Below are 27339 nucleotides of genomic sequence, written 5' to 3' on the forward strand. Positions count from 1 at the left end.
CCCACCTCCTGCCACCTCACGTGTCTTTACCTGGAAGTTATTCGTTCCCAGTATTTTCAAAATCTCAAACCTTATTTGCTGTTTTACTTCAGCATATAACTACATCTGGGCCTTTGCATCGCCAAATCAAAACCAAAAGAAAGAACTAATAAGCCTTTCTTAACTCTTTATCCAAACTTCTCTTCTATTACTCGTCTTCCTTTTTGCACCCAGTTGAATTAAAAGCACATTATGCTCCTTTTCCACATACTCATAATGTATACTTTTCTCAGTTCATTACCTTTGTGTTCTCCCCTGGCCGTTTCTTCAACTTCCTGTGGCTGAATTTGTCAAGGATCTCATTATTTCTCCATTTAAGGGCATATTTGTTATTTTTTTTTTAATATAATGTCCTTTCATCACTTAAAACTCTTTCCAGCTTTTGCCTTAGAATACTTCTTTTTTCCCATGAAGTCTGTAATAGCACTCTCTCTGTTTTCATCTTACTTCTCTTCCCTCCAGTTTTATGTGAGGCAAACTGTTGGCATATACACTCCTTTACGTCTGGATTCCTTAAAACTCAACTTTTGGTTGGTCCTTCTGTCTTTTATGCTCTCTACTTGGCTTCCTGGCTTCAGCTCTGACTGATCTGGGGAAGTTATGTCTTCCACTAAGGCCACTGTCATGAGCTCAAAAACTATATATACAGTTTTCCCCACCTGGATATTTCATAAGCTCTAGAAACTCCCACAGGGAAACCTCTTCTCTATTACCTGAAGCGGTTTTACACAGTCACAGTTTAATGATTATTCTATCATTTGTGGTATATGCGTATTCCCAACTAGACTCTAAGTGTTTTAGAATCTGGGAACAACAATTTTTAAAAAACCCTTATAGATCTAAACTGTGACATCATACCTGTCCTCTTCCTGCCTTCTTCCTCTACCATTCAGAATACTCCAGGATTTGACTTTTGCTTCTCTTCAGCCTGTTTTACCTGCTTAGCAGCTTTCTGTAACTTGTCCTATTGTGTAACAGAGCAGTCTTACAGATTATCTTCAACAAGTTTTTGTGGGAAAAATTTAGAGATTAAATAAAGACACCGGTCTGCACACTGCTAAAATGAGCAGTAACTGATTATTTGTCTTTGGAATCAAGTCGATTTTGCTATTTGCCTAAGAAGAGCACAAGTAGATTCATTTTTGTCCCTTCCCTATTTATGCAGTCACTGTTTATTTCTCTCTTTGAATCTGACCCCCCCCCCAATTCATAGCTATTACATCAGAGGAAAGTATGATGAACAATGATGTTAGAAAGGTTGGCAGGGACAAATCATACAAGGGCCTTGGAATTTTTTTTTTTTAACTTGACTCCAGGGGCATTGTGAACTCAGAAAAATTTTAATCACATTTATATTTTAAAAATGACTGTTGTTTGGCTTATTTCACTTAGCATAATACACTCTAGATCCATCCACGTCATTTTAAGTGGCAAGATTTCATTCCTTTTTTATGGCTGAGTATTCCATTGTATGTATGATTTCACTCACAGATGGAATTGAAGAAACAAAACAAACCATCATAAGGGAAAAAAAGAGAGAGACAAATCAAGAAACAGACTCTTTGCTATAAAGTGCAAATGGATAGTTACCAGAGGGGAGGGGGGATGGGTTAAATAACAGATGGGGATTAAGGAAGGCACTTGTGATGAGCACTGGGTGTTGTATGGAAGTACTGAATCAGTGAATTGTACACCTGAAACATTATACTGTGTGTTAACTAACTGCAATTTAGGTAAAAACTAAAAAAAAAAAAAATACTGTTGCAAAAATAGAGCAGTTAAGAGGGTGAGAAGGAGAACATGATAAAGAATTGCAGAACTTTTATGACCAAAGAGAATATTGTGGACTAGGATAGTGGCAATGGAATGGAGAATAGTGGGTAGATTGGTGAAATAAAAAGAGGTGAAATCAATAGGCCTGGGGAACTATTGGATTTTAGGGATAATTAATAAAAAAAAGTAGTCAAGTATGGTTGATGGGAAGTGAATATTAATGTTTTGTGATGTATACAAGAAGAAATCCAATGTAAAACACTAACCAGAATATCTTGCTTGTTGCAAATGCTCAAGGACTATTAGCAATCATGAATTCTCAAAAAGCAGGTTCTGATAGGTTCTGATATTTGGGAGCTATGCTTTTGTTTAAAAGTAGAGGTGGGGCTGGTCAAAAAATACCTACTCAAAAGAAGAGAAATGAAAATAAAAGAGAATTATTTAATAGGTTAGATTAAGCAAGTGACTGAAATGGTGAAAAGAAGCAGTTTATGGCAATGCTCCTCTATTGTATAGTAATACTTAAGTAGGGTTGGACAGAAGGTATGTTTTTTAGAAGACTTATGTGGTCTGAGCCATGGGTTTGCCCAAGAATTATTAAGGTGTTTGTCCCCTTGAGACACCACTGGTGCATCCTTAAACAAGACTGAAGCTGAGCCAGTGTTTCCTACAGTTTACCCAGTGGAAGATCAACAAACATTTTCTTTTCTTTTTTCTTTAAAGATTTTATCTATTTATTTGAAAGAGAGTGAGCAAGCGAGCAAATAAGTAGGGGAAGGGCAGAGGGAGAGAAAGAAGCAGACTCCCTGCATAGCAGAGAGTCCAACTTGGGGTTTAAGCCCAGGACCCCAGGATCATGACCTCAGCTGAAGGCAGATGCTTAACCAACTGAGCCTCCCAGGTGCCCCAACAAAGATTTTCTGAAGCATCTCAAAGATAGGCTGTTGGATTTCTATTATATTTGTCTTCATGACAATAAGTATAGGTATCATTTACCAAGTGCTTACCGAATGTCCAGAAACGTACTATCTATCAATGCTTTATCTCACCCCCACAAAACTGGTACCTATTAATTTATACCAGTTTTAGAGATCGGGGAATGGAGCCTTACAAAGTTAAGTGTCTTGTCCAAGTTCATAGAGTTAATATAAATCCAGGATTCAGACTTGGGTATGAAAAACTTAACCATTAAGCAATACTGATTTTAGGCCCTTCTTCCCCAGTTGATTGGATTTGTATCTGGACATGGTGTCACATGAATCCAGCACTGCTGAGTCATACACTGTTTCACTCCTACTTTTAAGACATAGAATGGGAGTTGCAATTTTCAAGGAAGGAATAAGGTGCAGGGAAGAACAAGGTAAATCCTTAAGGAGGAGAGCAAGTTGATCATCTTGGGCTTTTTGAAGGGCTCTGTCTTCATCTGTTTGGGTTGCTATAGCATAATAGTAGGTACTGGGTGGCTTATAAACAGCAGAAATTTATTTCTCACCATTCTGGAGGTTGGAAATCTGACACCAGGGTGTCAGGATAGTCTGGTGAGGGCCTTCTTCCAGGTTACAAGCTTCTCATGATATTCTCAGGTGGTAGAAGGAGAAAGCTAGCTCTCTGGGCCATTTTTCATAAGGGCATTCATCCCATTCAGGAAGGTTGGGGTGATCTTCAAGATTATTCAAGATTATTCAATGAGGGAAATAATCTTCAGGAAGGAATCTTGAAGGAAATAATCTTCAGGAAAATCACTCTGGTGATCTCCGAAACACCCCACTGACTGATACCATCATCTTGATCATTAGATTTTCAACATAAGGATTTGAAGGAACATAAATGTTCAGGGTATAGTGAGCTCCATGTGGGAGTTCTCCAGCTTCCAGTGCAGCTAGAACATACACCCCAGGACGAGGCCAAAGGCCTCTCATACTGGAATTCCTTCATGATGGTTCATAGTTCACCCAAATATGCATTGGCTATCTATATATTGGCGAAATTGAGTGTGGTGTGGGTTGGGGTGATGAGTGAAAAGGAAAATTAGTGGGAGGAACAACCCCAGTTACTGTGGAGCTGGGATTGCTGGGTTAAATATCGCACATGTGCTAAACTTGGTGGACAAGTCTTAGCACTAGTGATGTAGGAATACTGCATATAAGTTAATATTTTGCATACACCTACCCTTCTGTGGGTGACAGTCAATGGACACATACAATGCTATGTATGTGCAGAACTTGGAGTAACACACATCCAAACCAGGGGGCTAGATGGTAGGGTTCCTTGGGAACCAGTGACTGGTTTTAAAGGGGCAGTGGAAAATGAGGAACTCGGTATGGGAACTGTAGTATAGGACCTTGACAGGAAGAACCTACCTTTCTCTAGGAAAGCACCGTGCCCTAATAGACGGTCTTGGGACATCTGGGGAATGGGAGAGGATTTGGTAATGCTTCAGACTGTCTGGAGCAGGCTTTATGTCTTGCACAAGTATCTATGAGAGACAACTACTTTGACAGCTACTTTAGACAACTACTGATGTAGGCCTCTCTGCACAGGGTATAAAGTCATGAAGCATATTTTCTCTAACTTTGCTATCAGCCACTCCTTAGCTACCATTCCCAACTCATGGAGGATGGTTTAAACAAAGAAATTAATGTAGGAGTGAAAATAGTTCTGACCCACATGTCACTCCAAGCTTTTTAGCATGATGCAAAAGCCTTTTATGAACTGGTTCCAAATTCAATCCCACATATGTAGATTTAAAAGACCAATCTTTACCATGGTGTGAATAAACTACTCTGGTGATAACAATAGTATCAGTGGTGTGACCTGTAACTTGAAAAATCAGTTAGAGATTCACATTACATGGTTTAATAAAAGAGAAGCAGAGGGGATAGTTTATATGGGAGAATTCTATTTTAGATTTCACGAATTTAGGATTAATGGTACTTAAGTATAAAAGGGAAGTTCAAATGAGTCATATCCACTGTGTTCTCATTGAAATAATGTTAATGATTAAAGAGGATTAAGAATAAGGACGTGTTTTGTTGAGCATATTCCATGGCCTTTTACCGGGAAAGAAATAAGAAAAATTTAGAATAAGAAAATAAGAATAAAGAAAATAAAAAATAAGAATAAGAAAAATTTAAACAGACAATTCAAGAACAGTTACTTATGTTTAAGCCGCAAGATAGATTCTCTCAACTTTTTTTTTTTTTTTTGTATTTTCATTCTTGTTCTTTTCAGAGGAATAATGTCCTGAAATAAATGTTTTATACATTTTTTTATGGTCAGGTACATATGAGATGCCCACAAAATGAGAATCATATATCCATTCATGTGATATTTACATTTATATTATAGGATGGTCCACCTAGGTCTTTCAGTAGTAATGTTTATTGGTCAATATTAATGCTTACCTGCACATTTGTATGTGTGGGTGTAGAAGGAAAAAACAAAGCTATAGATAATTCAATAATTCAGTATTATTGCCGGGACCTTATTTATATATATTCTCTTACAGCTTCTTACATCCTATGATTTCTGGTTCAAATGATAGTGTCTTCTTTTTTTTTTTTTAAGATTTTATTTATTTATTTGATAGACAGAGATTACATGTAGTCAGAGAGGCAGGCAGAGAGAGAGGAAGAAGCATGCTCCCTGCTGAGTAGAGAGCCCGATGTGGGACTTGATCCCAGGACCCTGAGACCATGACCTGAGCCAAAGGCAGAGGTTTTAACCCACTGAGCCACCCAGGTGCCCCTGATAGTGTCTTCTCAAGAGCATTATAAAGTGAGCAGCAATATTGATTTATTCATTTCTTTGTTTTCTTAAGACTAGACTGAGCATTTCATTATCCTAGACTCAGTAAGAGATGCAATAATAACTTAGATATTATCAGCATTTTTGGAACTCAAAATCCAGGAGAAAGATCCATTATGTACATTTTTATAATATAAGGGGAAAATGATCATGGACCAGAAAGAGGTAGAGAGCTTTGGAAGTTTAGAGGAGCTTGGAGAAAGAAAAGTGAACTTTGCTGAGGTGCTCAATGCATAATCACATTTACATGGTTATAAATATATAGTGTGTAGAAAACATCTGAGAAGATTCATACCAGACAGAGAACATAGTTATTAAAACTAGGGCAAAATTGCCAAACTTGGAGAACCTGACCAGCAGGTTCTCTTCCAATATTGTGAAGGGGGTTGACTTTGAAATGAGCTTGAAATGAGTCATCAAAGGATGACTCAGAAATAGGAAGAGACATTGAATGACCAACCAACAAATGATGTAATAGGGAACTTGGAATAGTTTGTATTTGTGACATATTTTTGGGGAAACAATTTATTTCATCTGACATTCCGGAAAGGACAGTTAGGGCCAGATAAGGAGGTTAGTGGGTTCGTTTTTGCCCTATCCCGGGGTATGTGGTCCTGCTTATTTCTTTGTCTAGGTTTGGGATTTTGGCAGTGGGATGTTCATGGTGGACTTTTGCTCAATAAATCATCTACCTGAGGGCACTTGGAGAGATTTGGGAGTTTTCGTCAGGAAGCATTGTTTTGGCTCATTTTCATTCTAAACTTGTGAAGCCTCAGCACCTTCAGAGACCATCAAGGAGGTGGTAGGAAACTATTTGCCTTTCTGAGGTAGCCCTTGGAATTCCGTTTATACCCTCCTTGCGTTCAGCCAGCCATTGTTGTGAAAGATTGACTTATAGGTACATCCTCTAGTCCTGAGCTTTTCACTTAGGGAGCAGCAGGTTTTTTTCATTTGTCCAGGTACCACTGTCTCAGATGCCATGCTCTAGCTAAAACACTTGCTCCTTGGAGATTATTTTGAGGTTCTCTCCTATGGTCCACTGGATCATAGGTGAACCTCAGGACACACTTCACCTCTGGAAAGAAAAAAGGCTCCTTATCAAATATTTCACATTTTTCTCCTTGCATGTCAAACTGTAAATATCAACAAGGTTTTTTGTTGTTGTTGTCTTGTTTTAATAATTTCATCCCTTTGTTTTCCAAATATTACCATTCTTTCAGAAAATAAGTTACCTATCAGTTGGCTTTTTTTCTTTTTCTTTTTATCTGTGTACTTCTACATTTAATTAATTAATTAATTAATTGATTGATTGATTTTATTATGTTCAATTAGCCAACATACAGTACATGGTTATGAGTACTTTTACATTTAAATACATTTCCTAAAATTTATGGTATGATGTTGGGAACTTGCTTAATAGCCAAATAATCTTATTTTAAACTTTAAATATTTTTATTTTAATATTAATTTATAATTTTATTTTTAAATTAAAGGTAAAATATTATTTTAATAATTACATTTATTTCTTCCATTCACTGTGGTTGTTTTCAGTCCAGAATTTTTACAAATTTATATGTACTGTCAATTTCCCTCAGGAATATACTATTTGGGTTATTTGCATTGGTGATTTTTGACAAAAGCATCATTACTTGCATGTATTTCTCTGTTCCCCTGTCTCTCTCTTTGTTTCCCTTTGCCCACTGTACTGAACTCACTTTATGCCCTAAGCCAACTGATGATAAACCGTCAGCCTGCTAAGGCAAATCTAGCACGGTTTGCACTGTGAGTGGTTATGAAGCAAGGTTGCTTCTCTTGTCACTGCCTTAGACTGAGGAGATCACTATGTCCATTTCTCCCAGGCTCTCAAATTGCTCTTGGGTACAACCTAATAGTGCCTCACCTCCTGCCATATGTCTGTTTTTAAAAAAGTATATAGATATATAATTTACATAGAACATCATGTTAGTTTCAGATATGCAGTAAGATCATTTGATATGTGTACATATTACAAATTGACAGCCCAATAAATCTAGATAACATCTACCACCACACATGACTACAAATTGTTTTTCTTGTGATGAGAACTTTTAAGATTCACTGTCTTAGCAACATTCTAATATACAATACAGTGTTACTGAACTATAGTCACCATGCTGTACATTACATCCCTACGACTTATTGATGTTATAACTGGGAGTTTGTATCTCTCTCTCTCCCTTTCTCCCACACACATCAGGATTTTTAAAACATTACTGTTGAAAGGAGGCTGGCCTTTTTTCTTATCACTGAAAAACATTGTAAGTATTGTGAAAATAATTAAAATATCACATGAATTTATGTAGATGTATTTATCACAGGATTGCCTAAATTATTATAATTAAATCTCTTCCTCCTGGTATTTTGGAAGTCTTTGCTTATAGGACATTATTGTGTTTTCTCAGGTGCAGAATGATCTTGAATTTAAACATAAAGTCAAGATACAAGCTTTAATTTACCCTTCCTTACAGATACTTGATTTATATTTGCCATCTCACCAAGAAAATGAGCATGGTATAATCCTAACAAAGGACTTAGCCCTAAAATTGACGAGTTTGTATTTCACTGAGGATGAAACATTTCCCCAGGCAATGAGAAGAAATGAACATATGCCTCTGGAATCAAGACATCTGTTTAAGTTTGTCAATTGGAGTACTCTCTTACCCGAGAAGTTTCGAAAGGATTATGTTTATACTGAACCAATTCTTGGAAGATACAATTATTCATTGCCAGGACTTATGGATATCAGAGTTTCACCCTTGTTAGCCAATGATTCCTGGTTACAGAATTTGCCACGAACCTATATTCTTACTTGCCAATATGATCTTGTGAGGGATGATGGACTTATGTATGTTTCAAGACTTCAAAATGTTGGAGTTCCAGTAACTCATGAACATATTGAGAATGGAATCCATGCAGCTTTATCATTAATAGCATCACCACTGTATTTACAACTAGGTTTGAGGATGAGAGATATGTATATTAGTTGGCTGGATAAGAATTTGTGAATATAGTATGTATAAAATATAGATGACCATCAGGAAATGGATTGTAATTTGTGATATTTTATAGTTGTAGTACAAAGAACAATGTCATCTGTGTTGTCTGACTCTAGATTTAAATCAATTATAACAGTTACTGTATGTCCTCGAACTGGTTAATTTTTCTGATTCACAGAACCTGAACGTGTAAAATGCATTTAATCCCTTCATTTATGGTTGATCATAATTATGTTGGTCCCAATAGGGACTGATCCCTATTAAAGTTGAGAAATAAAAATGGTTACTGGTAAACTGGAGAATATAGTTTCCAGGCAGGCACAGAAATTGCAATAGTGTATGGGAAACGAAAAAGAAAAAAAAAGTTACAAGGTAATCGTATTAGTTTCCTGTGGCTGTTGTAACATATTACTATAAATCTAATGGTTTAACACAACAGAAATGTTTTCTCTCAGGAGTTCTGGGGGGGTCACAAAATCAAGGTGTTGGCAAGAGCCACATTCCTTCTGGAGGCTCTAAATGGAGCTCTTCGCCTCTTTCATATCATGGCTGCTGGTATTCCTTGGTGTAGTCAGGTAATATTATTCTGAAAATTATCACCTTCAAATCTTTCTCTGCTCCATCTTCACATGGCCTTTTCCTCAGCCTTTCTAGAAAGATACATGTGTTTGCATTTCAGGTCCACCAAAGTAATCAAGATAATAACCCCATCTCAAGATCCTTAATTTCCATGTATAGTAACATTCACAGGAATTAGGATTTAGATGTCTTTTGGAAGAAAGATTTTCACATTTTCAGTCAAATGTTATGTTTTAAAAAGGCAAGAGATCAACATAATAATTCATTATAATTCATTCTAATCTAAATATGTACTCAACAATGTAGCCCAGCTCAGTATGGAGTGAACAAGGTTTTCAAAAAACTGTCATATATGTCATCTAAAAATACCCAAAGAAGAAATCACTTCTACATGCCTCTTGTTGAGTGAAATCATAAACTAAAACTAAAGATTTTTTGCTGTGAAAAAAATGTCTATAGTATAGTAGTATGACTATTGGATATTAAGTACAACCAGTTGAATCAAGTTAAGAAGTTAAAAATATAGCAAGAAATTTTGTGCATGTCTGTGTATGTGGTAGGGGTAGTGAAAATTTACAAGCTAGTTGACCCAAGAGCAACTGAGATATCTACCTTGTTCAGTTAAGAACAGACATTATATCCATCCTACATTTTTCAGCAGGCAATTGGGAATGACAATTTCAACAGCCTAAAAATTCATACATTCCTGAAAAGCCTTACTTAATTTTTATTATTTTGATACTTAAGAATGTGGGAGAAAAAAAAAAGAATGTGGGAAAAATGTATCCTAAGGTAGCCCAGTCAATCCTTATTTATTTATTTTGTAAATTTAGTCTCAGAACATCCTGGAAGAGAGACATTTTGCAAAAGCCACTTCTAGACAGGCTTCCTTTGCAATCTCTGACACTAGGCTCTTGGCTTCCCAGTGACTTTATCTAGCTTTGATTTCTGTTGACATGCTATAAGGTTATTTTCACTGGGCTATACTCCCAAAATTGGTTGCCTTTTATGTGGTGGTATTGGAACACTGTGATAAAGCCATCAAGATTGGAAACATCCAGGATACCTGGGTGGCTCAGTCAGCTAAGTGTCCAACTCTTAGTTTTGGCTCAGGTCATGATCTCCTGGGTACTGGGATTGAGTCCCACCCTAGTTGGGTTCCATGCTTGGTGGAAAGTCCACTTGAAGATTCTCTCCCTCTGCCCCTCCCCCTTCTCACTCTCTCTCTCTCATAAATAAATCTTTTTAAAAAGATTGGAAACCTCCAAGCAAAATCATGTACTCTAATTTCTTTATTGGCAATAAAAGGGACTATCTGATTACATCCCATACCATGTCACTTAAAATTTCCATTCTCTTTTCTAGCTATGTTATCCAGACATTGATTGGTTTCCACACTTAGTATCTGTCCCCAAAAGAAACAGTGATATGGAACTTGACAATCAGGGTAAATATTCTCTAGATACCAAAAGAAAGGTTAATATTATAGTTTGTATCTTGGACCAAGTCTTGTTGCTATATCCTATAATCTATCTTTGTAATACCTAGGGAAACTATATAGAATAAAAATCTTGACTTCATCAATCCAAGCTCTGTGAGTCATCTGTTACTTTTATTGATAATATGTCCTGTGCTCCTGGAAACATATAAGGCATAGAAAGATCAGGGGAGGGCGCGATTTTACAGATGTTTAACTTTATGACTCTTGCGCTCCCTCTTCTGTTAGTCTTGTGAAATACTACATTTTTTCCAACCTTTTAATCTGCCTCCCTCCACCCCCAACCCCTTTAGCCAGGCTAATTTGGATACTATTCCTATATTCTCAGCAGTTTTTAGTCAGTGTGGAGTTCTGTCCTGGAAGAGGCTTTGATTGGCACCTTCAGATCTAATTCCAGATAGCTTGTAGTCACCTACTGATAGGATGCACAAATACCTGCCAGTTTCATCTGTTTTCCAAATTTTAGTAAGATTCCCTAATAAACATGTTGGTGAATTTTGAGTCTATCAAATGCTCTCTTTTCCCTCTGCTATCTCTTCTACAATCACTGATGCTGCACAGGCCTTGCAGTTGTCTGCGGATTGTTCTGACCATTCAAACTTGGAGGTTTGTATAGGTACTTTATATTCTGGCTCATATTTTGCTTCATAATATATTGTCTATAGATTTTTTTAAAAGATTTTATTTATTTATTTGACAGAGACAGACACAGCGAGAGAGGGAACACAAGCAGAGGGAGTGGGTGAGAGAGAAGCAGGCTTCCTGCTGAGCAAGGAGCCTGATGTGGGACTTGATCCCAGGACTCTGGACCATGACCTGAGCTGAAGGCAGACACTTAAGAACTGAGCCACCCAGGCACCCCAGATTTTTGGTTTTATTATCCAAATTTATGCATGGATTCTCATGGGGGAGATTTGGGGATTTTCAAAAAAATTAGGACCCATAGTGGAAGATTTGAGCCCATCTTTTGTCAGTATATGATAGAAAAAAAACAGACAAAAATTAATAAGTAGACAAGTTTTAACAACATAATAAAAATGATGTAATTTGTACATATTGAACTCGGTAGCAAATAATGTCATAATACACATTCTTTTCAAGTACACATTGAACATTAAAAAATCTTGTGGGGCAACTGGGTGGCTCAGTGGGTTAAACCTCTGCCTTCGGCTCAGGTCATGATCTCAGGGTCCTGGGATCAAGCCCCGAATCGGGCTCTCTGCTCAGCAGGGAGCCTGCTTCCCCCTCTCTCTCTCTCTGCCTGACTCTCTGCCTACTTGTGATCTTTCTGTCTGTCAAATTAATAGATAAAATCTTAAATATTCTTGGCCATTAAGCAATTAGTGTCAAATTTCAAATGATGTAGAGCGTATTCTTGGACTATAATGGAATTAGGCTAGAAGTTAATAGCAACATAATAATTTGAAAATCCCCATCAGTTTGAAAGCAATGAATATATTACTAAATGACTTAGAGTTTAAAAACTAACTCATAGAAATTAGAATGTATTTTGAAATTGAAAGATAATGAAAACACATTTCATGACTTGTGGGATGCAGGTAAAGCTGGTCCCAGAAGGGAATGAATAACATACATTATAATTTCTAATGCATGTGTTAGAAAGGAAGCAAGGCCAATTATCAATTAGTGAAATGATCCATCTGGTGAAATTTCAGATTGTATTTCAGCAGAATCCCCTCTGCTTTTCACAGTCCAGTCATCAAAATACCAAAAAGCTCCACAGTCACATCAGACTGTGATACCTGTGGAATTGGTATATACCCTTCTACTTAGAAGGCCATCCTGGCCACTACTTGTGTCTGGCCTCCATTTTGACTGTGTAGACTTTTATCAGTAGCTATAGCACTTAAGTTGTTTGTGTAGAGAATATGAATCTCATTTAAGAAGTTACATTTTAAAAGATATTAATTTTTCTTTCTCCTTGGGAGCTGGGGGGAATAGTCTGGCTGAGCACAGGGGTTTGGGGGTTAGGAGAAAGCCTATGAAATCATGGAAGGCCTTAAATGGACTCTCTGTCTGGCTTACATTTATTACAGATTGCCCATGCCCTTCAAGATTGAATTAATTTCCTTCTTTATCTTGTCTCTCTTTTGAAAGTATTAATAATAAGACACCATGAATTCACTATTATGTCCACTTCAACTGGATATTACTAATCTGTTGTATCTCCCTATATGTTTCTCCTATCCAGTCTCTTTCTCTTAAGAAACAATTAAAATTCTGATTTGGGGGTATGAAATTCTCTTTTTCTTTTCTTAAAAATATTTTTTAGATGAGCAGTCCTAAGCAAATGTTTAGTTTTGCTTGTTTTAGGGGCAAAATATGGAATTACACTCTATGTACTCTTTGAGACATGAGTTTCACTCAATCATTAGCCATAGATATTGCATAGAATGTAATCTTATTCATTTTCACCAATGCATAAAATGTCCTATTATGAGAATATGCCACAATTTATTCAACTGTTCTTTTGTTTTGGAGTATTTAGGTTTTTCCCAGGTTTTTGTTTTGTTTTTGTGGGTTTTTTTTTTGGGGGGGGTGTTATTTTGTTGTTACAAGATATGCTGCTTTTCTAGGCCTCCAGGTGTGCATATGTCAGAGTTTTTCATATATATATATATATATGTACATATATATATATCTGAGATAAATATAGTCTACTGTACTTTATATATATATATATGGTGTATGTATCTATATACTAGATACTATGTAGTAGACTATATATATATATATCTCAGGTCCACATATCTATACACATGTGTGGACCTGAGATAAATATATCATTATATATACATATATATGGATATTATATATCTACTCTTACATATCTGTATGTAAGAGTAGAATTGCTGACTCATGGAAAATTTAATGCTGCTCTATTTTCTAATAGCTATACCTGTTTACATTCTCAAAAGCAGTGTATGAATATTCCTATTGTTCTGCATCTTTTCCAGTAATTTGATGGATTAAACTTCATTTTTGCCAATTAAATCTGTGTGATATAGTATTTTATTTTGGTTTTAGTTGCATTTCTCTAAATACTAATGAGTTTGGTTATCTACCTATGTTTAGTGGTCTTAAGTGTTTCATGCCATGCATATTCAAGTTTTTTGCTTCTTTTTTCATTGCTTATTCTTTCTAATTAGTGCAATGCACATTTTTCTATATACAGATGCATATACATATATAGAATCCTGATTTGTTGTTGTTGTTGTTGAGGTAGGAAGTAGAGAGAATGTTTGCTCATGTAGCGTCTGGGGTAGCTGTGGTTCATCCACGTGGAAGGTCTAACACTTCTGTATACCCATCTGGAAATCAGGAGAAATACTTTGCTGTAAGCTCTTTGAGAGGAGCAATAAGCTGAAGGTGACTAGTAGGCTCTTCTAGATTTAACCAATATTTTCTTTTCTATCCTAACTTCATAAGAAATTCAGACAAAATTTGCCTTTAGTTGGATGGAACTCCAATATATGTTTATTATCTTCCTTCAGGGATGTCTGACCCCTCTCAAATACTGTCACTACAATGTTAGGGACAATTTTGACCTGGTGAATTTTAAGAGAAAGGTAATTCTTTATAGTAGCATATCAGGATAATTTCTCCCTTGGGAGAAAACCAAAGACTATAATGACTCACCTGATTAGCTGACGATGGTTAATCAAAATAGATAAAATATAGGAACTAACCCAATCAGTAAATTTTCTAAAAATAACTTGATTCAGGATCTTGAGACACCTTACATGAATGTATGGAACAAGATAGTCTTTGCTGGATGAACACTAAGAAATAAACAGTCCCTGCAGGCTATTTAGATATTGCTAGATGTATATACCAACATAGGCACCCTGCATTGAAATAACGAATTTGGCCAGGCTCTGGAACAAAATCGGCCTGCACACAGGATTTTGGAGGTGGGCAATAGACGCTTGCAGATAAAGTCAAGCACCGCCACCCAGTGGTATCTTTTGGAATTCTGGATTCAAAATGTACTTAATGCAGTAGCAAAATACTACATTGTTGAACAATTGCTAGTCTATTATTGGGCCCTGCTGCAAACATCTTCCATTACAGAAGTCCAGTAGATAATCTTAAGAGCTGAGATACCTTTTATGTAATATGTACTGTCAGAGAGACATCTTTTTTGATAACATGGAAATTACATATATGGGACATATCTCGAGATGTATCAGGTTGGGATTAAATCCTCTCAGTATTTGCTTCCTATTTGTTACATTTGCTTTTTTCCCCCACCATTTTCCTTCTTTTAAAAATTATTTCAGATTTTTATAATTGTTTTCTCCAGTACTGGGTTATGAGATATACCTCTTGGTTTTATTATTTTTTAGTATTTGCTTTAGAATTTACAATGTTCATCTTTGTGTTTTCAAATCTAACTTCCAATAATGTGTTATTTCATACAAAAGTTCATACAGAACTTTCCAACAGTTTACTGCCATTTCCTCTTTTCCATCTTTTTGGTTATTGTTGCCATATAGTTCAATGCTAAATGTTATGAACCCAACATTATAGAAATAATTTTTAAATTGTTGATTATCTTTTGAAGAATTTTTAAGATGAGAAAAAAAATCTGTATTGACCCAAATGATTATCTTTCTGTAAATCTTCATTCCTTCATGTAGATCAAAGTTATCTTCTTTTTTCTTTCTGAAGCACTGCTTTTTATCATTTTTTGTAATGCATGTCTGCTTGCAGTGATTTCTCTCAGCTTTTATTTCTTGAATACAATTTTATTTTGCTTGAATTTAAGAAAACAATTTCACTTTGAATAGGGTTATCACAGGATTTTTCTTCAGAACTTTAAAGATGTTGATCTGTTCTTACAAATTTTATAATGAGAAGTCTGTGACTATTCTTATTCACATCCTTTTATATTTAATATTTCTTTTTATCTCTGGCTTGTTTGAAGACTCTCTTTTTATCACTTTTTAGCATTTTGATTAAAAGGTGACTTGCTATCACTTATATTTCTATTCTCTTGTGACTTACTGAGTTTCTTGGATCTTTGAGTTCATAGCTTTCTTTAGATTTGGAGAATTTTGACCTTTTTGACCTTCAAATAATTTATCGTCTCTTCTCCTGCTCCAACAATATATCTGCTGCCTCTTACACATATTCAGTGGCTTGATATTTTCCCAGCGGTCACTGGAACTCTCCATTTTTCCATTTTCCTCCCCCATGTACTTAATCTTGAATACTTTCTGTTGTTATTCAAGTTCACTGATTTTTGTACGAAATTTGAAAACTGGTTTGGTAAATACTCAATCTTTGTTCTGCTTAAAAGTGGCCTCAACTGTTCTATGTTCTTTGCATTAAAAAATTACAATTTGCTTGCTTCCCTTGCCATATCAGATAAAGGACTAGTGTCCAGAATCTATAAAGAACTTAGCAAACTCAATACCCAAAGAACAAATAATCCAATCAAGAAATGGGCAGAAGACATGAACAGACATTTCTGCAAAGAAGACATCCAGATGGCGAACAGACACATGAAAAAGTGCTCCATATCACTCGGCATCAGGGAAATACAAATCAAAACCACAATGAGATATCACCTCACACCAGTCAGAATGGCTAAAATCAACAAGTCAGGAAATGACAGATGCTGGCGAGGATGCGGAGAAAGGGGAACCCTCCTACACTGTTGGTGGGAATGCAAGCTGGTGCAGCCACTCTGGAAAACAGCATGGAGGTTCCTCAAAATGTTGAAAATAGAACTGCCCTATGATCCAGCAATTGCACTATTGGGTATTTACCCTAAAGATACAAATGTAGTGATCCAAAGGGACACATGCACCCGAATGTTTATAGCAGCAATGTCCACAATAGCCAAACTATGGAAAGAACCTAGATGTCCATCAACAGATGAATGGATCAAGAAGATGTGGTATATATACACAATGGAATACTATGCAGCCATCAAAAGAAATGAAATCTTGCCATTTGCAACAACATGGATGGAACTAGAGCGTATCATGCTTAGCGAAATAAGTCAAGCAGAGAAAGACAACTATCATATGATCTCCCTGATATGAGGAAGTGGTGATGCAACATGGAGGCTTAAGTGGGTAGAAGAATAAATGAAACAAGATGGGATTGGGAGGGAGACAAACCATAAGTGACTCTTAATCTCACAAAACAAACTGAGGGTTGCCGGGGGGAGGGGGTTTGGGAGAAGGGGGTGGGATTATGGACATTGGGGAGGGTATGTGATTTGGTGAGTGCTGTGAAGTGTGTAAACCTGGTGATTCACAGACCTGTACCCCTGGGGATAAAAATATATGTTTATAAAAAATAAAAAATTAAAAAAAAAAAAAATAAAAATAAAAAAAAATAAAAAACTAAAAAAAAAAAAAAAAAAAAAAAAAAAATTACAATTTGCTTATCAGTTTCCCCCCAAAAAACTTTTGAGATATTAAGTCAGGTTTTGTGGAATCTGTGAATTAATTTTAGGAGAACTGGTAAATTAAAGTTAGTTTTCCAATGCATGCACATGGTGTATTTCTTAAGTGATTTAAGTCTTTTCTAATTTCTCTTGACAACGTTTTCAGTGTCATAGTCTTACAAATCTTTCATTAAATTTAATTATGGGAATTTGATGTTTTATGTTGCTATTTTGAATGGTCTTGATGTTTTAATTTTATTCTCACTTTTTTGTTATTGTATATAGGAACATGTTTGATATTTTAATATTGACCTGTATATTAAGATGATGCTAAATTTACTTTTTAACTATGACTTTGTAAATTCCTTAGGAATTTCTTCTTAGATGATCATGTCATCTTCCATGAAAGGCAGTTTATTCCTTTCTTTTCAATATAGATGACTTTGAGTTTTCTTCTGCCTTACTGCTTTGGCTAAGACCTCTAATGCTGAGTTGGGATAATGAGAGTGAGTGTCTTAATTATTTTCCCCCTGATTTTAGGAATGAGGAATTTTATATTTTACTATTAAATATGATAATATGTTAGACCAAGGTTTTTCATAGATACCCTTTGAGAAATTCTTTTGTTGTGCTTGTATGGTGAGAGATTTATTATTATTATTATTACAGTTTTTATTATCATTATTAATGCATGTCAGATGATTTCAACTGCTTTTACTGTAGTCTATTGAGATCATCATATTTTTCTCCATTAGTATGGTTTTCAAATGTTAAGCTAACATGTATAAATAAAATGAATCCCATTTGTGATATATACATATATATATAACATATATATAGTATATAGTATATATATAGTAGTTGGTTCTATTTGCTAACATTGTGTTTAGAATTGCAGTGTTCACTCTCATGAGAAATTTTCATCTATTAATTTCTTTTTGTCTTTTTTTAAAATTGACCTTGAGACCAGTTTAGCTGGCCTCATAAAATGATTTGTGAGTCAGTCGGTTAAGCATCTGCCTTCAGCTCAGGTCATGGTCCTGAGGTCTTGGGATGAGCCCTGGGTGGGTCTCCCTGCTTCTTCCTCTCCCTCTGGCCTCCACTCATGCATATACTCTCTCAAATAAAGAAATAAAATCTTAAAAAAATGATTTGTCATGTACTCTGTCTATATTTTTTACCTTCTCAGGAAAGTTTATGTAAGATTGGTATTCTTTCTTCTTTCAAAGTTTTGTAGATTTCAACAGTGAACTTATCTTGTCTGTGTTTTTCAACATTGGTAGTTTTTTTAAATTGCAGATTTAATTTTTTAAACAGTTACACTGACATCCAAATTTAGATTTATTCTTGGGTGACTTTATTCAGTTGTTTTTTCAAAGAATTTATCCATTTCATGCCAAGATTTTAAATTTATTAACATAATGTTGTTTATCATATTTTATCTTTTCAAATGCCAGTAGAATCTCTAGTGATGCCCTCTTTCTTGTTTCTGTTAATTTTTTTTTTTGATGATCTATTCAAGGATTTACCACTTTATTAGCATTTCCAAAAGGTGTTAGGACTTTTTGTTGATCCTCTTTATTTTATATTTATTTTCATTCATTAATTAATATTCTTTATTAATGATTTTCTCTGCATACTTAAGGTTTTATTTGCTGATTGTAATTTCTTGAAATGGGTGATTGGATCACTGATTTTCATTTTGAGTGATACTATGGAATGAACACTTTAAACATATGTCATACATACAGGTATGCAGAATCAGCTGAACAACTTTTCAACTTTTTTAAAGTTTGACAGCAATGTGGATTAATGAGGAATTCTTTCATGATAAATAGATTTTGTTTCTTTTTCAAGTGATTTCTAAATATCATGATGAATATAGAAGTGATTTAATAATTGGGGCACCTGGGTGGCTTAGTCGTTAAGCATCTGCCTTCGGCTCAGGTCATAATCCCAGGGTCCAGGGATGGAGCCCTACAGTGGGCTCCATGCTCAGCAGGATACCTGCTTCTCTCTCTCCCACCAACCCCCCCACCCGGCTTGGCTTGTGTTTCCTCTCTTGTTGTCTCTCTCTGTCAAATAAATAAAATCTAAAAAAAGTGATTTAATAATTATAAGAATATAATCTCAACATCTTTCAGTTTAATGTACAAAAAATAATTGTTGCATAGTGTAAGGTTATAGTGAAACAAAGCACTGGAAAGTATTTATTAAATGGAAATTTTTTTCTATGACTTTCATTTTATGATTGAATTATTAATGGAAGGGTCATAAGAACCTTTGACTGTACATATCAATACAGCCATATACTGTGATTAGACAGCATCCTCAAATTTACAACAAAAATTTATTATTCAAAATTAATCGGTCTCTTCTTTGGGGTTATATTTAGATATTATAGGTAGAACTATAGTATCTTTATTTTAAAGAGAAATATGGTACATACACATATATATAGCATTATAATGATGAAGATTGTTACATCTCAGCTAATTGGAACAAAGGAAGACCCAAGTCCAAATTTAAATATAAACGGGAATTCCATTTCACCAAATTCCATGCACCGAGGGTTGCCTTGTATCAAAACCTCACAAATTATTAATGAGAATTGTTTCAAACTAACTTTCTCTTCCTGTATGTTGTAACTGGAAAAAATCTTGTTTATTTGCACCTACTAGTCATTATAGGTCACCTACTTTGGGAGAACAGTGCTATATACCTGAATGGTCCCTACTTTCCACAGCAGCGGAGAATATATTTATATATATTATAAAGAATATATTATGAGGCATGTACTTCCCAGCTCAGCCTCCATTATGGAGACTGAGACCAAGAATGAGTGGGGCCACATCATAATTGTAGGAATGGAGAGGGACTGTCCAGCACCGCTGGACCTCCTGGTTTTATATTTAATCAGTATCATGGGGTATAATTCACCCACTGAAAATATACATACCACAAACCTATTTCAAAAAGTAATTATTTCTATCAAAGTATCCTCATAATTACAAATAATGAAGTGTGGGATTTTTTTTTCCTTTCCATCCCCCTTTCTCCCTCAGTCGAAGGGAGATACATACATTGATAAATACATTGATTTCATATGTATATTCTCAATGTTAATTTTGGTTGAGCTGCTTCTTTTTCTGGCCCATGGATGTTTTGTTTCCCTGTTTCTGTGACTTACAGATTAGTCCTGCTCTCTATTGCTTCAAGGTGAAATTCTGTGAAGCCTCCTCATCTTTCTGCCTCCTGTCCCTAGCTTGTCAATTGGATTTTCTTCTTGGGCATCTCCCCTCTCCCCACCTAGAAAGGAACGCTCAGGTTTCAGATAATCACCCTAATCCTCCAGGTAGGGATTATTCTTGCTATCTGCACATACACCTGTCAGTTCTGGGATACTTAGACTGGCATAGAGCACCACCACCACCACGTGGCTAGAAATTAGAACAGCAGAAATTACTTGAACATTGTTTTTTGTTTGTTTGTTTGTTTTGTTTTTACTTTTTTTTTTTTAAGATTTTATTTGACAGAGATCACAAGTAGACAGAGAGGTAGGCAGAGAGAGGAGGAAGCAGGCTCCCCGCTGAGCAGAGAACCGGATGTGGGGCTAAATCCCAGGACCCTGGGATCATGACCTGAGTTGAAGGCAGAGGCTTTAACCCACTGAGCCACCCAGGTGCCCCTACTTGAACATTGTTAAACACAAAATCCCTAACCACAAAGACTGGGCTCAAAAACTTGTTATAAGTAAATATTTGGGAACTTTCCAGATGGGCTGCATCCATGCTGAATAAGCCATAGGCAATACCCCTTATACTAATAAGGACAATAGTTCCCCAACATAGTAGTTATTCAGGTAGACTTTTCTTCAAGTCCCAAAGCATGCATTAGCTGTATTACTTCCTTCCCAAGGCAGAATGAACACATGTTGAAACAGGGTTTCTTTCTCTCTCTCTATCTTGGGACCTTTTCACTCAGGGCTTCTCACTAGGAAGAGCTGTGCTGGGGCTACTATTTAGCCAAATGCCATTTGAGTGGTAAAAGGAGCATGGAAATGTTAGAAATTTATGTTCTTCTGACATGTTAATTCCTGACTTTCAGCAAGACAATGGGACCCAGTTGAAATAGTGGATTCAGTTCTTAGTTTCCTTTCCCTTACATAATTTAAAAAACAAAAACAAAAATCCTTTTACAATCATGCATTTAACCCACTAATCTAGATTCCATCTTTTGCTGAAATTCTTCTCCAGTCAATGCTGGATTTCTTGAAGGTTGTAGTAGAAAGGGCCATTTCCTCCCAGATAAGCAATTCAAAGGCTACGTCATAAACTGCATTGGGATTACTGTCCATGTGTTCAGCCACAACTTGGCACTGGGGTGGCAAGAAGAAATGCTCCAGGAGCTGGTGGTCTGCTGCACATCGGTCTTCTGGTGTTTCTTCACTTCAAAAGACAAAGAGGAATCACCAGACACTGACCAATCTTCTGAAAGATGAGTCTCATCCATGTACACCAACAGAAAGTCAGCCACTGAGAACTCTTCCACTCGTTTGCTGAAGGCTGGCAGCTAGCTAGTAAAAGGAGGTCACGTGGCTGAGTCAAAGTTAACCACCAGTAGGTGCTCAGGGCTGCCAGTCAATAAGGTGGCATTCAGCTATATCAACCATCTTTACATGGGCACCATTTTTAATGTTGTCACCTCCTTCAGAATTGGAAACATACACCACACTGGAACTGGGGATTCTTCACCCAATTTTACCTGCCTATAGGCATTGATTGGGGAAGAAGCTTTACCAGATGCAGCACATTCCCTGGCCCAGGTCAGCATGGGCCTCCACTCTGCGTCAGCATGGGCCTCCACTCCGCATCAGCAGACTTGGAGTGGCTCAGCAACAGGACTATGTACCCCAAGTCACATGGAGCAGTGGTTCAAAACCAGTTTATTGTAACACCAAAATGTATATTCTTTCTAGATCCCAAGGCAGGGAAAAGAATGAATGAAGGAAGGAACAGGGGCTTTTGGGATTCCTAATTCAGTTCTTCCCACCTCGCTTTACTCTGGCCACAAACTTTTCATTTTCAGGAGGTCCCTACAGTGTCTGTTGCAAGATGATAACCTGGGGTTACCACTTGCCTGGAATGGCCAGCAATCCCTATACTGATGGATGAAAGATTACTCCAAACTCTGCTGTGAAAGAGAGGAGAAGGCAAGGGGGTCAATGCTCAGAAACAAGACCTTAAATGGAAATTTGACAAAAGAAATTCTTGGTACTATATTTTGCAGATAGGAATATTATATTGTGTTCATACTAGCAAACAATTGTTATTTAAAGTAAAATAACTTCTTTGCTAGAACTTGCTGAAGAAATAAACATTCTCCTACGTCTTTATTGCTCAAATATTTTTACATGGAATTTTTTGTAAAAACTGCTTTCATTCTACTCTGAGGAAGATGTCAAATTGATGATAAAAACTTTTATTTTTCATTTGTTTATAATTTATCTAAAAAAGCCTGCTAGATATAGGCAACACTTAGAAAAATCTCAAAGGGATTATGCTGAGTATAAGAAGACAATCTAATTTAATTCTATGCCAAAAATCCCAACACTATTAAATAGCACAAACTATGTATTTTACAGCTAACAATATCCAATTTACAATGTCTGTCATTTATTAAAAAAAATGAAGAGGCATCTAAAGAAGCAGAAAAATAAGACTCAAATCAGAAAAAGAAATTAGATCTTTGACCTACTGGCTATCATGATAGATGATATAGTTAGCAGACAAACACTTTAAAACAGCTATTATAAATATGCCTCATATGTTCAAGAAGTTAGAGAAAAATATGAGCACAATGAAAAAAAGATGTGGAAAAAGCATAAAAAAGCATTTATTTAAAAACCAAATGGAAGGTCTCAAATTGAAAATATATAGTATCTGTAATTAAAAATAAATGGGTAGGTTTAGTAGCAGATTAACAGAAGATCCACAACCTTGAAAATATGGAAGTGATAAATATCCAAAATCAAGCAGAGAGACAAAAATAATAGGAAAAATGAGGAAAGTGTTAGTGACTTCAGGAGTAATATCAACTGTTTACATAAGTGTAACTAAATTCCCAAAAGTAGAAGTGGAAAGATGGGTAAGAAGAAAAAAATTTTCAAAGTCGTCTCAAATGTGAAAACGAAACCCCCACAGATCCAAAAAAGCTCACAGAACCCAAATTTGGATATAAAGAACATCACACAAACCTACATCAAGTTCAATTCCAGAAAATTGGTGATAAAAAGTAAAGCTTAAAAACACACAGAGAAAAAGGCTTATGATGGAGGTACAAAGGTAAGAGTGACTACAGACTAATCTATCTGAAAATATGAAAGGAAAAGATGATGTAGTGATGTTACTAAAGGACTGAATGGAAACAAACCAAAATCTGTCAGTGTAGACTTCTTCACAGACGAAAACAATTATTTTTAAAATAAAGGCAAAATAGCAAAATAAAGATATTTTCCAAATAAAAGGAGAGAGAATTTATATCCAACAAATCTGCACTATACAAATTGTTAAAGTGAGTCCTTCAGATGAAAGAAATATGATAACAGATGGAAATTTGGGTGTACATGAAGCACTGAAGACTCCTAGAAATAGGAAATATGTGGATACATTTTAAAAAAATTATTTCTTCCTATTTATAATATAATCAAAATATAATTGTATGAAATGAAGTGGAATTTATAGTGTATGCAGAAGTAAGACATATGGCAAGTTTAGCACAGTGTATGATGGTGGATAAAAGAAGCAGGTTATTATGTTGTTCTTACACAGTATGGGGAGTGGTGTAATATTATTTGAAAGTGAGTGGTAAAATATGTATTGCAGAGCCTACAGTATACAGTAAATTATAAAACAAAGATATATAGCTATTAAGCTAAAAATGGAGATAAAATGGGATCATTGAGAAAAGCTCAGGTAATCTGAAATGACAAATAGAAATATTTAACAAGATGATGGATTTGAACTCAGTCACATCAGTAATTAGTGGGGACACTAGTAAGGAACTAATTTAAAAACTATATTGGTTTTATTAGTATCAGACTATGTAGATTTTTAAAATAAGAAATTACCAGAAATGCAGAAAGGTGTAATGCTAAAAGGATTAATTCTTTAAAAGGGCATGACAATCATAAATATTTTTTCACTTGAGAGATTCTAAGTGGAGGAAAGGAAAAATAATACAACTAAACACTGAAACAGACAAATCCAAAATTATAGTTGAATTATAGTTAACAATACTGTATCATGTGTTTGAAAGTTGATAAGAGAATGAAAGTTCTTATCACAAGACAAAAAAATTTGTGGGGTGCCTCAGTGACTCAGTTGGTTAAGCATCTGACTTTTTATCTCAGCTCAGGACTTAATCTCAGGGTTATAGGTTTGAACCCCACCCTGGGCTCCACGCTGGTCATAGAGCTTACTTTAAAAAGTATGTGGTTATATATGATGATGATGTAAGAAGACTTATTGTGGTGATTATCTCATAGTATATATAAAAATGGAGTCATTATTTTGTATACCTGAAGCTAAAATGCTGTTTGTCAGTTATATCTCAATAAAATAATTATAGTTGGAAATTTCAACACTTTTTCAAAGCAAATAACTGAAAAATTAAGCAGAAAATAAGTAATAATATAGGAGACTTGAACATTTTCAAACATTTTGACTGAACTTTCATACAGGAAAGACTCCACTCGGTAAGATGAGAGTACACATTCCTTTCAATTATATGTATGTGTATATATATATATATATATATATACACATCTATCTATCTATCTATCTATCTTTCTATCTATCTATCCACCATCTATCTATATACTATATGCCATATCCTAGGTTATTGAGATGGCAGGAACAGAGACTGGATTTACACCAGTGCCTGAAATAACGACAAGTTGACCCAATATATGAAACAACAGTTTTCAGGAAACTAAAGGTCAGGAAATGAAGGACAGTGATCTCTGAATAGGTGTATACAGAAGAGGTGAGCCCTATATGTGCTTCATCTTATTCCCTTGTGAGAGATATATGGCTTTGGTATAAGGAAGGAAAACCCAGGTGGATGCTAGTGATCTCCCTGATATGAGAAACTATGAGGAGAACAAAGCATCTAGAGGTTTCAGGACAAAATGTTAGTTTTACCAGATTAATAGAACTAAAAAGAGAATCCAGAAATCGGTGCCAAACTTATAAGATCAACTGATTTTTTTTTTTAACTAGACTGCCAAGATAATTCAGTGAGGAAATGTATTGCCTTTTTATAAATGATGCTAGAGCTATTGGATAACTATATGCTTAAATTTCTTTTTCTAAACTACCCTCACAGCATATATAAAAATGAAGTTGAAATGAGTCATTGACTTAAATTTAAGAACTAAAACTTCCAAAAGAAAACAAGAGAAAATCTTCATGGTCATGGAACAGGAACAATTTCTTTCTTTCTTTTTCTTTAAAATTTTTTTTTCTTTCTCTTTTTATTTTTTAAAATTTTTTTTTCAGTGTTCCAAAATTCATTGTTTATGCACCACACCCATGCTCCATGCAATACATGCCCTCCTTAATACCCACCACCAGGCTCACCCAACCCCCCACCCGCCTCCCCTCCAAAACCCTCAGTTTGTTTCTCAGAGTCCACAGTCTCTCAGGGTTTGTCTCCCCCTCTGGTTTCCCCCAACTCACCTCTCCTCCCCACCTCCCACAGGAACAATTTCTTAAATAGGACACAAAAGTATGAACTGAATGAAAAAAAAAAATTGATTTCATTAAGATTTTTATCTTTAAGAGCCAGTGTTAAAAAAAAAAAGGTAAACTACAGAGAAAAAATACTTGATAAACCCATTACTAAGAAAGAACTGTATTCAGACTATGTAAAAAACTCTTCAACTCAATAAAAAGATAACAAGGTAATGAGCACAATATTTGAAGGGACTTTTTATTAAATGGATATGTGAATGACAAAAAAGTACTGAAAAATGTCATTTGTCATTAAGGAAATGTACATTAAAAACATAATGAGATATTCTGCATACCCACTAGATTGGCTAAAATTAAAAATACTGACAATACCAAGTGTCAGCAAGGATATGGAGCAAGTAACTCAAACTCTTCATATGTTATTACTGGGAATGCAAATTGTACAGTAACACTGGGAAACAGTTTAGAGATTTCTTATAAAGTTTAACATATGACCCAGAAATATCACCCTAGAAATTACTCAAGAGAGATTAAAAAAAAAAAAAAAAGTATGTCCTCAAAAATACTTTGTAGGCCAGGACACTTGGGTGGCTCAATCAGTTAAATATCTGCTGACTCTTGATTTTGGCTCAGGTCATGACCTCAGAGTTGTGAGATTGAGCCCTCCTTTGGGCTCATACTGGGTGTGGAGCCTGCTGAAGATTCTCTCTCTCTCTCTTTCTCCCTCTGCACCACCCCCAACTCCATTCTCATTCTCTCTCTCTCAAAACAAAACAAAACAAAACAAAACTTTGTATGTAAGCAGATGCTCACAGAAGTTTTATTCATAAGAGTTACAAATTCATAAGAGTTACAAAAAGACCCAAATTCCCATCATCTGACAGATGGAGAAGCAAATTGTGTAGGTTTAACAAAAGAACAATATTCAGCAATAAAAAAAAAAAACATGCTGATGCATGGATGATCATGGATGAACCTCAAGAGCATTTTACTAAATGAAGGAAGTCAGACACAAAAGAACACATACCAGTTGTAGGTTGTAACTTATGTAAAATTCTTGGAAAGGTAACACTGTAGTGACAAAGAGGGGTTCAGTGCTTACCAACACCTACAGCAAAGAGGGGGATGAGAGCAACTATGGTGTTGGTCATAGGACTGTTTGGTTTAGCCAAACACATCATACTATACCCTTAAAATATGTGAATTTTATTTGATGAGAAATATACCTCAGTTAAACTGATTTACAAGAGAGAGAATTGGGAAGGACAAAAGAGTGAAGATCCACCACCTCAGAGGATGTTAGAAAGAAGGGAAGCTGAGTATTAGACTGGTGCAAAAATCCCAAGTGCCATGCTCATGTAATGCTTTAGGTTCACAGGTCCCAAATGATCAAAAGAAGAGACTATTTTAACCATTGAATCAGAC

General features: G+C 35.6%; 1 protein-coding gene and 2 pseudogenes across 1 annotated transcript in view; 1 reads left to right on the forward strand and 2 right to left on the reverse strand.

The window, feature by feature from the left end:
- Positions 1-10874, forward strand: part of AADACL2 (arylacetamide deacetylase like 2) — a 30652-nt gene extending 19778 nt beyond the window's left edge. The window contains exon 5 of the mRNA XM_004755565.3: positions 8061-10874. Within this exon, the coding sequence (XP_004755622.1) occupies positions 8061-8663 (603 nt within the window). The 3' untranslated portion in view covers positions 8664-10874. The remainder of the gene's footprint in view (positions 1-8060) is intronic.
- On the reverse strand, positions 10050-10836 carry LOC123394314 (annotated as a pseudogene).
- Positions 10875-21375: 10501 nt separating the features above from the next.
- LOC101675408 lies at positions 21376-27092 on the reverse strand (annotated as a pseudogene).
- Positions 27093-27339: the final 247 nt, after the last annotated feature.

Source organism: Mustela putorius, unplaced genomic scaffold (genome assembly GCF_011764305.1).
Source record: "Mustela putorius furo isolate JIRA1106 unplaced genomic scaffold, ASM1176430v1.1 tig00003834_pilon_pilon_pilon, whole genome shotgun sequence".
In the NCBI taxonomy this organism is placed as follows: domain Eukaryota; kingdom Metazoa; phylum Chordata; class Mammalia; order Carnivora; family Mustelidae; genus Mustela; species Mustela putorius.